The sequence below is a fragment of the Leptosomus discolor genome, chromosome 6 (assembly GCF_034619465.1).
Source record: "Leptosomus discolor isolate bLepDis1 chromosome 6, bLepDis1.hap2, whole genome shotgun sequence".
NCBI classification, from domain to species: domain Eukaryota; kingdom Metazoa; phylum Chordata; class Aves; order Leptosomiformes; family Leptosomidae; genus Leptosomus; species Leptosomus discolor.
The window spans coordinates 34,149,609-34,164,446 of NC_141396.1; the positions used below are offsets into that span (position 1 = coordinate 34,149,609).

General features: G+C 42.0%; 1 protein-coding gene across 1 annotated transcript; it reads right to left on the reverse strand.

Moving 5' to 3' along the window:
- Positions 1–508: 508 nt before the first annotated feature.
- Positions 509–14,638, reverse strand: TMEM26 (transmembrane protein 26). The gene is made up of 6 exons (XM_009959930.2): positions 14,275–14,638; positions 10,972–11,050; positions 5,147–5,260; positions 4,373–4,593; positions 3,266–3,342; positions 509–924 (listed from the first exon to the last, which is right to left on the reverse strand). Exons 1-6 carry the CDS (start codon positions 14,463–14,465, stop codon positions 509–511), a joined length of 1,098 nt encoding a protein of 365 aa, XP_009958232.1. The 5' UTR covers positions 14,466–14,638.
- Between the last annotated feature and the right edge of the window lie 200 nt (positions 14,639–14,838).

Consider the following 14,838-nt stretch of genomic DNA (forward strand, 5'->3'; position numbering starts at 1 on the left):
ATGTTTAGATGTCACAGTAACAGTAGAAATTTGTCATCCTCTTGCATGCCTGCACAGTCGTTGCTGAAGTTGCTCCCATACACAGTGAACATTTATTCACCATACTCTAGTTATAGCCCGCCCATTCAAGTAGAGCTAAATGCTTCTGTAGTTCCCATAATGGGTGGGCTTGTCCTTCTATTTGAATACATGCAAGTACATATGTTAGCACAGTGGCACCAAAGATAATAGCTTTGTTAGTGTGCCAAACTTTTCTTGCTACTACAAACTATGGCTACAAATTGCCTGTGGATAATATAATAGGGAACTAGTCAAAACCCACCATACAAGTGGATAAAAAAGTCCAATTTCTATGAATTTGCTTCAGAAATTTCCCCTAGAAGAAATTATTGATCTCTTGGTGGAAGAGATGACTTAGGCACTCAAGGTATGCTTGATCATAGAAATAGGCTAAGCCCTTCTGAAGAAGCTGTGGGAAATGCAACCTTTTTTAAGTCATTAACTGTGCTCACTGATCTTCTGATGGAGCTTGAGACTTCTCTTTTGCAGGAAAAGCAACAAACTCTTTCATTTCAGTATCTTGGTCAGCAGTAGCATGAGTACTAGCTTCATAAGGCTCGCATGGGCAGCAGCTGACTTCTCCTTTCCTGCTCTTCTGCAGAATGGTAGCACGGAAGTCTAATGTTATCACTGCCAAACGATACAATTGTAGAGTCACAACCAAAATATTCTTAGCTGTAAAAAACACCAGCATCTGATTGAATATTCTGAAGTGGCCCATCAGGATTGAACGCACAATGAAGAAGGGACCATCCTGTATGAAAAGGCTGACCCCGATGTTCCACAGTTCTGCACTGTACCTGCACAGCAGCAGGCTGGGGATCCGCCTAGTCGATGCAGTTGGTTTGCAGCCAATATGCTGTACTGGAAACAAAACAGTTACGTTAACTTTCTAAAATTGAGCCAGGGTTGGCCTAAAGGAAAGTTATAATATAGGGCACCCTGGCTTATAAATGCATTCAACTGTGAACAATTCAACACAGAGCATATCCTATTTCTGGGATCTATTTCAGCAAAACATGCTAAGCTCATGTTAAGCAGGCACTTACATGGTCTGTTTAACAGGACCGAAAACCACTTCACATTTTCTATCCCACAAAGCTATCAGTATTTATACACTTTTAAAACAAGAAGCAGCACATCACCTAATCTTTCTGTAACAATTCCCCCAGACATTTTTCTGTTAAACCAACATGCTAGCCTAATAGGTATCTTTAAGAAGAAAAATCTACCACGCTGAATGGGAACAGGCTGAGCTGCAGCACTTCAATTTGTTCCAGGCTGTCAAAGACCTTGCTTTTAAAAAGATTCACCAGATAGCCATTGCCTTTTTCATGTGTCATAGTAAGAATATGTCATGTCAGTGCAGGGCAATATCGAGCATTACGGAGAGGAAGAAACTGTGGTTGCTGCTTGCCATAGAAGCCTTGAGCCACAGTTACTTGTTCTCGGCCTTCTGGGTACGAAAGTGCATGCAACTGTTGGAACTTGTATGCATGTATGTGTTCCCCTTGCCTCTAAAAGTGGTAATGGGCTAGAATGCCCTTTGTGGCATGGTGACTAGAGAAGGATCATCAGAAGGGTTTGTGTGAGGTAAATACAGCTGCCTCTTATGAAAATGCATGTCACTTAACTAACCTGTCTCTCAAGCAGTGGGATTTCATTAGTTTAAAAAACATAGCTACTTGCAATACAGTAACGACCGGCAAACCTTTCAGCTTACCAGAAGAATTCTATTGTTTGCCTCAACATTGGGGGGAAAAAAAAATCAGACTCGAGTGGAAAAGGAATTGTAGAATGTAGAAATTTGCCAAGTCCCTTAGGCAAAGCTTCAGCAGCAGCTGATTTTTTAATTTTTTATGCCATTGCTGTTTAATAGTCCTAACTGCATTGCTGTAGTCCAATCATAAGGGCCTAAAAATTTCTATTTATGTCATGTTTGATGTGTGAGTAAACATTCTGATGCTTGAATAAAATGTACTATCTGTGCAACTGTACCTAAAATAAACTATACCCATAGCAAATCTCAGGGCAATGCATGTTCAATACTTTAATTTTTAACTGGTGAATGTAATTAAATAAGGAGAAAAGCAATAGCCAATGAAGAAATGCACAGTACAAGAGGTTACTTCATTTAAATTAGTGCTATGATTGTTTAAACACTGTTTGAATTTATTTGGGTGGTGATGATGTGTAGGGGTGGTAGCGGTGTTGGTAGGGTGGTTTTGGGTTTGTTTTTGTTTCGTTTTTAAACCTAAGTGTTGTGCATCTTTATCAGAATATATTTTACCAGTAACAGGAAGTTTAGCTGTGATAAATCTGAAATGTTCCTGCATCACTTTTTTCAGGAGGTGAGCTGCTGAGCTGAAATGCTGAAATATTTTTATAACTTCAGTGTTGAAAACAAAGCCTTGTTGATGAACAAAAGGCTGAAGAAAAATTCCTGGAATAACCTTTTTAATTATTATTTTGTTCACTTATTATTTTAGTTAAGTGTGTCAAACTAGTAATCAACTTTATATAAGATACTAGTGAGGATAACATATCTTTGGACTGGTATAGTTGAGTTGCAAACTTGTAGTGATTGGAGGCCAAAAGGCTTAGAACAGATGATGATTGAAGCAGCTTTCATTATTCTTCTTGGACATAGAGAAGCCCTTTCTGCCTAGGGACAAATGCAAGTCTGAGTTGGCTGAATGTTGGGCCTTCTAGATTAAGAGAAGGGTGTACAGTCCCAACATTATATGGTCCTTTAGGTTCCCTGTGAATAAGTAATTTCTCCTGTGATAACACCTTCTGTGCTCTTGGCTATGCTGTTCCCTGTGGTTACCAATTGCCTGTAGGGTCTGGTAACCTAGCCAAATTTGAGCCACAATAGAATCCAAGACCAGATCTAACTTGAGAGCTCACATAGTGAAGTTTAAGGCAGAAACAGGCAACTGGAGCAGCTGCTCCAATATAGTACTTCAATTCCATTTTCTTCTGAAAGTAGAGAGTTTTATCAATGGAGATCAGAGGTTAGCCAGAAACAAGTGTTTCCTCAAAAGAAACCACAATGGGCTTTCTTCAAAAACCATTGTTGTCACACGAATTGCTCTCCACCAGAAGTCCTTGGTACAGCCTGTAGTATGTGCACGGCCATGAGACATGCCAGCAAAAACTTAAAGCATTTGTTCTCTTTTCTTGTCTGTGTGCAAGTACTAACCTGCAAGATCAAGTGGAAACTGTAACATACTCCAGGTCCATACAGCAAGAATTGCATTTATGAGAGCATAATTCTTCCTATGGGAGGGGAAAAAAGTTATAACAGTGAAGACAGGGTTTCCTTATGTGATAACAAAAATGCTTCCTGTAGTATTTGGAATGTCATTTAAAGGGCGGTTGAGTAAAACAGTGATTGATTAATGCATGCTCTTGAGATGCAAGACTAAGGAAAATAGAGGCACCTTTTCGTATGGAATTTTTGCTGTCAGGCTACATATTCCAGCTGTGCAATTACACTAAATATCTGATGCTAATATTATAATGCTAAGCATATGGAAATGGACTCCGTGGCTCAAAGAGGAGCTATCTTTACCCTTGTAGTGATGACACATTCCTTGCAAGCCTGAAGCTTCTCTGCCAAGTGGGAAGGACCTCTCTTCCTGCTGTAAAATCTTTTCTTTGATATTTTTTGGAAAAAAAAAAAAAATAGTATGTCTGTAAGAGGATGAACCTCTTCTGTGATTCTTTTTCTTTATGATGGATGTTCACAGCTCATCTCTCAGTGCTCTGAGGGAGAGATCCCAATGTTGAAAATTCACACCGGACTATGCCATTCCCTTTCTTCTTATCTTTGAACGCTTTGTCATTCTATCATGAAGAAAGTACATATAAGATAACCAAAGAAGCAACTTGGATAATGAATCACGAGAGCAAACTCTAGTTGCTTCCTTGCTAGCCTAAACCAATTCATTAACCTGAAAGAGGCTTACTGTGTATCTAGTGTTTCAGCTCCTGTAGCTGCAAGAACTGACACTGCATGGCAGTTATGCTAGTAGTTTGGCTCTTTGTACCCTTTTATTGTGATGGATGTGACATGCTTCTCTGCTGGCAACAGATGAGTAATCCCTAACAAAGCTCATAGGACTGTTAGGTCTTTTACAGACAGAAAGGTGGAAGTAGAAAAACAGAGCCCTTGAATGTAGCCTTCCCTTATCTGTGGGAAATACAGTTCCACCAGTCTGAACACCACAGATCGCACAAGCAAATCTTCAAACAAACCAAATATCTTGCACTATGTGAATTATTTATGTCAGCAAATAGTCCTCACCGAACATCTTCGATGTCCAAGGTTTCACTAGCAAATTCAAGTATATCTGCTGCTGTTCCCACAAACATGAGAAGCAGTTGAGACAATTGATCCCGGGTGATTTCAACTCCAATGGGGAGAAGCCATCTCCCAACTACTAGTAGCAGTAGAAAAGTCTGGTGGAGGGCCAGTGTCCATACAGTCTCACAGATTGTGGAGAGCTGATTCACAAAGACTTTAGCCTGTTTAAAAGACAACAACAATAACATACTGTAACTTCAGGAGACTGACGTTATAGGTACCTTCAGAGACTGTATTTACCTTTGAGCCTGTTTTTCTTCTCCTTCACATTGTACTACAGCAAATCATTTTATGTGGCAGGCATAATTTGAAAAAGGCACATTAATACAAACTTTGGGTAACGAATAGGAAGTCTTTCTCTGTGTACTACTCTTCTTGTTTCTCACTTTTCAGCTGAGCATTATCCTTTGCGGAACCATCATCCAGACACTTTCTAAATTCAGTTACTGAGATTTGGAAGATAAAGGTAGGGGAATCCCCTCTTCACACAGAGGCTTGTCCTACCAACAATAGTTAGTATGCAGCATGCCGTACGCCACTTTTACAATAGTTTTCTGAAACTATCCTTTCCTTTCTTTTTCTCTTTTATTGGGGTGTTGGGTTTTTGGTTTTGTTTTTTTTTTTTTACTTACTGTGTGAGGAGCTTACCCAAATAGACAAAACAGTCCCCTCTAATTGCTCTAATATCATAAGGAATAGGGAAATGTGTCCCACCGTCTGAATGATGTGGTGATCTGTTCCCCCACTTCCATGGCTGCTGTCTCTGGTTTGATTGAAGTCTTGGTTGCTGACATTCACCTGAACTGCTTCGGGCTCATTACCACAGTACTATTGTGAACAAAAACATCACATGTATAAACATCCCACATGGGCAGAAAATGCACTCCATGGCTGAGAGAGTCCTGTTTTGTTGAACTGCAAAGGGTTCATTTGTGAAAGTCAGTCAATGTTTACAAACGAATGCACTCACTCTGAATGTAATTCCTCCCTTCTTTGGAACGGAGGAATTCCTTTCATAAGGACAGGAGTGATGTGTTGGTAGGTTCCTGAGAGAGTGTAGGACTGTACTGTAGAAGAGTATGTAAATTTGGAGGCTGACGGAGCAGGTGAAAACTTTGCCCTGTTAAGACTGCACTCTTGGAATGCGATCTGCCTGCAGCTCTCCTGAGTAAACTACTGGGTTTCCTACCTAGTCTCTCTCTGGCTAAAACAGTAAAATAAGGAAAAAATTGGGCATGGTCAGTCTCTATATTCAAACTTGTTCTCCAAATATCTGCTTCTCATCTTTACTATCCAGAAAAAGTTCTCTGAAAATGCCAATGTTTCGTTCCTCTGTATGACTTCCCTCAAGGTTGAAATGAAGAGTTGGGATAGGATATTTGGGTTGTATTCTCTGCTGCACACACACATAGAGCTGTGCCTTACCCTGCAAGGAAATTTGTAATGTGAGAGGTGAGATTCAGGAATAACCAAGAAAAATGGGTCTGTGTTGCTGCCTACCCCTGCGGAGTAGAAAAAAATGTGTATTTTTACTTTCTCCAAGTACCCAGTGCTCTGGGAAATCAAATGTTGGCTAAAACATACTGTTATTTCAACTGCAGCAAACCGGTGGTGGGACTGTGTCCTGCCTGAGGACAGCAGCACTGCACTGCCCTTCTACCTTCATGCCAAAGGCTGGCCCTGGAGCAACTGGGGTATGGTTCTAAAACCTATCTTCATAACAATCCCTTAACATCTCTCTTCATTGTAATAAAAAAGGGATAATTATAAAATCAAACCATGCTGTTATCGAAGACTTTTTATCCTGTTCTATTTGTGCCAGAGAACACCAGATGATTTGCATTTCTCTACTGGGCCCCCCACCATTTTATAGCACAGGGAGTGATTTTCTGCAACAATCAGAATGTGTCTAGTGCATACTGAGTAGCTGCGCTCAGCATAGTGCCTACCAATATAAAGGCAATGCTTTCCAGCAAATGTCACACTCTAGCAAATTTCAGATCCCACTTTGATACTTTACTTGGTCTCCGATAATGTTGCTCAGTATCTGGGTAAATGCTGCCTCTTGCCTGACCTTGTCGTAGATAAATCGAGCAACTTCCCATGGTCTGAAAAATCTGAAAAAAAAAAGCCAGTGCTTGTTGCTTTTATAATTGGTGGTAGAGGCTCTTAAACTGAATGCTTGCCTTATTTGGACAGTGGGTGTTATAGCGTTGAAAGATTGACACACAGATGTTGGGGAAGATGTATTTCCACTTGGAAGAGGGAAGTCTAAAGTTTTGGACATGGAAACAGTGAGATGGAGGAGCTGGTACTCCACCCGGCTACAGCCTTGTGGGGCTAATCTCTCTGGGTTAGCGCTTCAACCAGAGAGAGACAGAACAGCTTGCTCAGAGCATGTTTCAGAAATGAAATGTAACTGGTACTCTAGAGAAGCCTTTTTATCTGTTGCCAGTAGAAAAAGTCTTAAAGCCTATGCAGACCAGCCCCCAAGGTGAAAGTCAGCTTTTCTGAGTAACCCCCCGAGGCAGTCTGACACAGTCAGCTGAGGAGACCATGATCTAAAAATACTGTACAACTGGTGTAACCACCCCAGCCTACTAAGAAGTGAGTATCTACCTTGTAACAAGCAGCATGGGTAGGGCAAAGGGATTACTTTGTGCTGGAGGAGGAAGGCTGATTCACTTTGACAGTCTTTGGTTTTTCATTAAGTCTGCATTCGACCCTTGCTGGGTCTGGCAGTGCTAAGAGGAAAGGAGCCATGAACTTGCATTAAACTTCACATCACAGTTTACAGATTTTTTGTTTGTTTCTTAAAGCCCTGTTGCTCAGGGATGAATTTGCCAAATTTGAGGCAGGATCCATGTAGGGCAGCCTGTTGCATTTGCTGTATGTGCAAGGATGGTGGAAATCCCTTCTCAAACACTGTGAGAACTCCCAGCAAATAAATCAGGTGGCTGAAGGAGTGAAATAGAAGCCTTGTAGCAGCTATACTGTGTGAGTAGCAAGGTGTATGGGTGCTGCTCAGCAGATGCTGTGGCTCTCCCTATACCAACAACAGAGAGCAGGTAGCTCTCACAGCACCAGAGCAGCTGGTCTGCTGGTGGGCGGAGGAGGAAAGCACTCTATGGATTCCATGTGGCTTGCAAGGGGGCTCTTTTTTTATTTTTTTTTTTCCCTAGTGGCACAAAGGTGCAGAGAATACCTTAAGAAAATTAATTCACTTTATCAGTGTCTCTTGTAGGTTCCTTATATGTAATTTTTGAAATGACTCCCGGCTGAGTGGGGGGTTACTATTTCAGTGCAAGGCTCCATGAACTCTGACTGGAATGGCACTTCTCAGGGCCGGATCCATATTTCTTCTCAACTGCATGCAGGCAGGAAACAGAAAACTGCAGCTGAGAAGCCAGTCATTTAAGTAGCCTACTGTTTTTTAATTTAAGTATGTTCCTATCTTGTTTTGGTTTGTTTCTCTCTGAATATTTAAGTAGTGATTGTGGTGGCGATTCACTTGAAAGTTTGAAGAAGAGCCTATATTTTCATCACGTATATGCATGTAAATAGGACCGTTGGTGCTAGGCATATTTGCCTAGCCAATTACATATGCACAGTGACTTAACGGGAACGTGACAAGGGAAAACTGAATACTAAGTTTCACAGGCAGTTGATAAACGTGGTTCACCTCTTTACTGCTAGAGCCTGGATATACCTAGGTATTGAGACTGTGTGCACAGTTAAACAAAAATGTTTATTTTCTTTTCTGTGCAAAAATAAAATAGGAAGAAATTGTACACATTTCAATAAATTCTAGCTTGGTTTGCTTGCTTCACTTCTTCTGAGATAAAGCTTACATTCCTTGCGTTTATAAAACATCTAATCAAGACAGAAACTCTGCTGCATGACATGGTGGTGTCCTAGTTTGTGGCCTGCAGAGAGCTCACTGTCACTGCATGGGGAATGCCTAAAACACAGAACTAATTCAGCAAGTTTCTGTTTGCGTGTTACTCGCAATCCATTATTCCCAAATAAAAATGAGGTTAGCTAAAACTTTTCACAATGGGTCCAGGACTGAGATGGTAAAATTGACACTTGGATACCAGGGCAGCGTACCCTCAATTCTGTTAACGTGCATGGAGGCTGGCAGCCTGAGTACTGGAAAAGGCCAGCCCTTCCCTGGAGCGGGGCCTCTGCCAAGCAACAGGTACCCCTCTCAAGTTTTTGCGATTTGCTGGAAACAGTGTGGCTGTCACTATGGCAACGTGTGTGATGTCAGAAATTCAAAGCAACTGTGACTGCTTCATTTTGCTCATACAGGAAAGCTGAAATGTAAATCAGGGAGAAAAGATTGCTTCAGCTGTTTTCCAAATTCAGGAAGATAATGGGTATGGGAGGGAAGAAATGGTGAAAGATGTGAGACCACTTTTAGGAAAGTGATATACTAGAATCATAGCTGGTAAGAGAATCCCACCTCAGAATGAGGCTATAGGAACAGGCAGCAATATTCACCATTCCTTAAAATGTTCAAGTTAAGGTGGTTAACAACAAGTGGAAGGTTTACCAAGTATCTATCTTATTACTGACCAGGAAGCCTACACCATCTACAACACTGGTAGTCGGGTAAGCCCTGCAAAAGGTGGTCAGCTACTGTTTTCTGTGCCAGTGATGCACCAGGCATTGAAAAGGTACCAGAGGTATTTGTTTATCTCAGATCTTATACAACATTAAGAAAGAATATTTAGGGGTTTTAATGGATTAAAAGGTTTTAATTTTCTTTCCACTCTATATTGCAGACAGCAATTTTTTTCCCAGTACAGTTCAATTTACTTTTTAGTCTCTCCCAAACATGTATTTCATCCCCAAATACTTTACTGCAAAGCAGTAGTTTCTATGCAGCCAGTGTTTCACTGTTGATATATGAATGGTATTACCTATGTCCAGTTCTGCAGTACTCAGAGAGGCAGAATTGCCTCTGTCTTCAGGAAGAGAGACTGTATATTAGCACATGCCTTAAATAACAGCACTGACACAAGCAATTGGTGTTTCCTGTTAAAGATCCAACATGAGATCAAAGTTCTACTGCCTTAAAGACCATAAAGTGTTTTCATGGTATATATATTAATATGTGGATCTAGCAACTGCATAATTACCCATTCTGTTCATATTTTAATATGGAAAATCCCAGCAATACTTTAGTATGAGGAGTAGTACTAGTTTCGCTGCTGTGTTGAGACTAATTGTTAGGAGGGCTGCTCCCCTTCTGGAGGTATTGTTTATGAATCTATTAGATCGTGTGTTTCCAGAACTCTACCATATCTCTCTAGGTATAAACTAAGCTGTTAACTTGATATACTCCCTCTTTAATTCACAGTAGCAGTATATCAATAAGAACAAAGTATGCCATGTTCTAACATCATTTTGGGAAATAAACTGCTGCCTTTGACTACAGAATTAGCCTGTTTCTTGGACCAGATTTAATTATGACAAATGTTCTCAATATTCACATTACCTGTCTGTGACTGTTTAAGGAGATTTGGCAAAACAAGAAGACAATAAATTCCTGCTGCTGTATTTAGAAAAAGCCTCAGGCATTTTCAGTGTAAACACAATTTTGAATATTTGATTATGTTTCTGTGAGCTCTAACAATGTTTCAAAGAAGAAAATGAGGCACTATATCTTCTTAGTCTAATTTATATATTTTCTTCTGTTACTTTTTGCTCTTGTTCCTTTCAGACCCTTTTCTGCTGTGGACCTAAGGCACTGCACGTGGGTAAATGCTGGGACAGACAAAATCCCTTTTTCACTACACAGAAGTGCTATGGGGACTTGAAAATGCCCTGCATGATGATGTGGTTCACTCAACATGAGCTGCTCGGCTAAAGTGGCTCTGTCCTGGCTCTAACTGATCCCATCCGCCAAAAGAACGTTTGCCTTTACAGATTTTACCGTGTGTTTTAGCTCTGAATTGGAATCCACACACCCTCCTCCCAGATTACTACACAGCACAAACAAAGGATATAAACACGGACAGACAAACTACCACATCAGCTATCCATAGTAGCAATCTGTGTGTATTCTCTTAGGTTGCAGTAAACACGAAGTAATTTGAGTTTAAGACCCCTTTCACTGATACCTGTCTCAATTTTGGCTTGCTTGGAGTTGTAATATCTGCCTGTAAGTGCTGTGAAACTCATAGTTTATTTTACAAGGGCCTCTAAAGCAATGAAATTCTTTCACAGTCCTGAGCAAGATTCAAGCTGGTAACCTGGGGGTGAAAGGCTATTTTTCAAACTCCTAGACCTCAGTTCCCCAGACAAATACAAATAGATGGTCTCACTTTTAGCCAAGAATGAGATTCATTATTTGATATTTAGGAAATGCACAGTAGTTATAGTATAGCTGTAGCTGGATTGGGAGAGCCACCAGTATAAAACAGAAAATTGGAACAAGACCTGGCAGACTCCTGTCTGTTATGTCCAAATCTAACCCATCAAATCATACATCAATTGCAAACTAGTCCATCTTGTCTCATAATAAATACCTGAGTCCCATGATGAATTTCCAGTAGCCATAGTGATGGCACTGTGCAAATCAGATATAAAAATATTGCTGGTGAAAACCTGTGAAGGAAAAGAAAAGATAGCTTGGTATTGTAGCACATCGTAAATACCACATATCCTATCATTATCTGCATTCAAAAGTATCCTGTGCCTCCTACCATACGGGATATTGAGAAATAGGGTAACTGCAAATAAGAGCTGCTGTTCTTGCTGAATTCCTCATGCTGTCAGTATTATTAATCATAGGTTTATTTGTACATCCATCTAAGATCATATATGGAAGTTTATTTAAAATCTCTTTTTAAGAACTAACCAAAAGCACTTTGCTGCTTGTGTTTCCATCACAGTGTTCTCTGTACCCTAAAAAAAAAAAGCCTCTAGCTAACATGCTCTTTCTGATTTCATGAAGGGTGAAGTTAATACATTGAGTCATTTCACTGGATGATGCTGAGATAAAGGCTACTGATCAGAATCCTGTGCATTGACACAGGAAATGTAGAAATAGCATCAGTTTGCCTAAACCAAGCATTTCTTCAGTAGGAAGTCTTATAGTGCAGGCTAAAATGGTTTATGAAAATGGGTCTTGGCCTTGTTTCCCATTTCTGCTGGCAATTGTATAATTCTTTAGGATTCCTGTCTCTAGTTCCTCTCTTCCTGACAGTCTTCTGTATAACTTATGAGGGCAAAGCTTTATTATCTTCAGCTTCTTGGGCTAAGTTTATTCAGAAGTACTAGAGAGGTTTCACTACTCCTTCTGCAAGCAGCGATTATTGTGAGGGTTGCTGATATTTTCTTACTAAACATGTGAAGGTTTTGTTTGGGGTGGGTTTTTTTGACAATTCCTATCCTTTTGGAGTAGCAATGGGTCTGATACTATTAATGTTCCACCTAGCTCTGCCATAGTACGGCGCGAGCATCACTGCAATGCTGCTGAGATGCACAGCAGCCTTTGCATCACATAGATGTACTGGCCCAGGACAGGGCAGTGGAGTCAAACTCGGGATGCTTGCTTGATTTCTTCTATGCTGTCATTGGCGCATTCTGCAGTGAATTTAAATTGCTTATAGGTATGTAACTGCAGCAACATTTTGGTCAAATATTTTTGCACTTATTCTTGGTTCCTATCCTGAATGTACCTCTATTTTTGAATCATTAACATTTCTAGTGGAGATTAAGTATTGAGGAAAAGAAGGAAACCTGCTGCTTAGCAGCTTAGCAACCCTTTGTTTTTCTGTGAAATGTTTCAAAAAATCCCTCTAAATACGATAGTCCTGGTTTGGTTTTTTGGGTGGTTGGAGGGAGTTTGGGTGTTGGTGTCCGTCCGTCCCCCCGTGTTGTCATCATCGTGTATGTGTCCCCTCAAAGGTGAGCAGTTGTGGTTTGTTTTGGCAGTGGGGTTTTCTGTTTGCTTTCTTTTTATATTAAAAAAAAAAGTTACTGATTCTCTGGGGGTTTAGCCTGGTTATTTTGTGAGAGAACACACCTCTCATTTGAAGGGGAGAACGAACATAATTTACAATATTTCCTGTAGGACCTGAGCACATGAAAAATCCATCCAACTGGCTGGTTAGTAATACTGAGGTAATGATACCAGATCAGGCCAGGAGACTTTAGGGGCTTTAACCCTGCCTTTCTTTCAGAGGGAGCAATCTAGAGGAAATATTACATGGCCAGGCCCACAATAATACTTCTTCTCCACATGTGTAATTTAATTTTTTGTTCTGGTGTAGTAAGTTACAATCTTCTGTCCATAATGAATGGAAAGAATGAGAGGCTCTTGGAGGAATAGCCTGCCTGTTGCTTGGACCAGTGATTCTCTATGGAGCTGTTTCTATAAATGCAGACAATAGTGTTCTGCAGATGTCTGTTCTGAATGTGTTTTCCACCAGAGCAGAAAGTGATCCTGATGCAAATAGATGCTGGCTGTTTGTCTACAGTTCTTACCTATAAACATACTTTACTCTGCTGCTAAATGTACTGGACCACATCCATTTTCAAAATTTCCTTCTAGCTAAATTTAGCCCAGTCCTCTAGCACATGTATTCATCTAAAATGGATCTGTTTTCTGTATCTATTTTTCTTTGCATTTTGCAAAAGCTGCCATAGCAAGTGTTCCTTCATGAAGGTGCTGCTGCCCTCCTCTCCCCAGTGAACTGGGTGTGCTCGCTCTGCCTCTGTCTTATAACTGTGCGTTTGGAGCTCTGCTAATTGTTAAATGTTCCTGTGTCCCAGACTTTAACACTGCTTTTGTTACATTCAAATTTAGAGCATGGAACACGAGTATGAATTGTCACACAACACTGCTTCTGTTATAATGAGTTTCACAGGTCGCGATGGAATTTAAGATCACTGAAATACTCCAGGGCCTTTTTTATCCTGGATTTGTCTCAGGGCCTACCTGCAGTTTGAGTTTTTAAAAATAAAAAGTCGTGGCGAAATCTTAACAATTAGTTACATGACCACTTCCTTTTTACAGAGCATTTTTGTTGGCTGACTGAGCACTGGCGAGCTGTAGATCACTGCAGTAATTCTTTAGATGTGTGTAAAAACCCATGTGCCTGGGTGAACTCTGCTGTGACTAACCTTTTTTGTTCATTTCTCAGGCAGCCTTTCATGCATGAAAGTTCCCCTCCAGAATAGCCTCTCAAATCCAAATATTTAAGCCACTGTTGCTGCATTGCAAGAGTGGTTGCTGCTCATCTTTGATTTGTCACCGGGCTCTGGTTCACGCACTAGCGTGGCGTTAGCGCGGTCGCCAAGCAGCAGGGACAGGGCATGCCAACCCAGGGAAGGAGGTGGAAGCCAGGGCACGGCAGGCCCCCCAGCACTCCTCTGCACCTCACAGGGGCAGTCCCTGACACGCAGTTGCTCAGGAGGTACCCAGCGACACCGAGGGGCAGCGTGCCCCTGCTTCCCCAGCCCCCTGCACCCGCAGCTCCACAGCGCGTACCTCTCGCCTGCAGCTGCTTTGACCACGTTTTTCTGCTGTTAGTATGGATACACACACAGAGAGAACTGTGCAGAGAGTGGCTCCCGAGTAGTCTGCTGCAAAATTGCCCCTCCTGAAAGCCCCCTGGATTTGGCAACGGACTAGTCAGGGCTCTAGAGCTTCCCACCCCCCGGGTGCAGCGGGGGAGCAAACGCGCCGCCAGGGAGCGCGGCCGACGCGGAGCCGGGGCAGCACCGCTCCCGGGCAGCAGCCGCGGAAGGCGGCCCCGCATCTGCGGCAAAGTACATGCAAAGAAGCAAGAGTGGCTCCGCCGGAGCTGGCGGGATATGCTCACCATTTGTAGCCTCTGCCTTGCTTAAACTTGAGGGTGAGCCCTGTCTCCAGGCACAGGAGAAGGTTGAGCAGTGCCAGCAGCCAGTACTTGGGTTCTTTCTTCGCTGCAGTCACTCTCCAGACCCCGATGAGAGAGTGCAACACAAAAAGCAGGCGAGTAACCAGAGCATTGAGCAGCACCATCAGCTCCATCCTGGACCAGTCCCCCTCCCCGTTCCCCCGCACCGCAGGGGCCCGGCGCTTTTTAGGAGCCCTGGGAAGTTACCCCGGGAATCGCTGGGAAGCGTGCACACCGCACGCAGAGAGATCTCTTCTCCTCTGCCATCTCCACAAAGGGGTCCATTATAACAAAAAAGAAGCAGCATTGCCCCTCCCCCAGACTTCCTGAAAACTTTTTCAAGGGAAGAGAGGAAAGAAAAAAAAGCTCACGCTTCCAGGCTGCAGTGGCTCGTAGCGCTCAGCACAGCTCTCAGCACGCTAAGACAGGGGCCTGAAGGGTTTCTTTCTGTCCCCTCTCTGCCATCTGCTCAAGGACTCAACGGCAGGGAGGTTTCTGGCTCACACA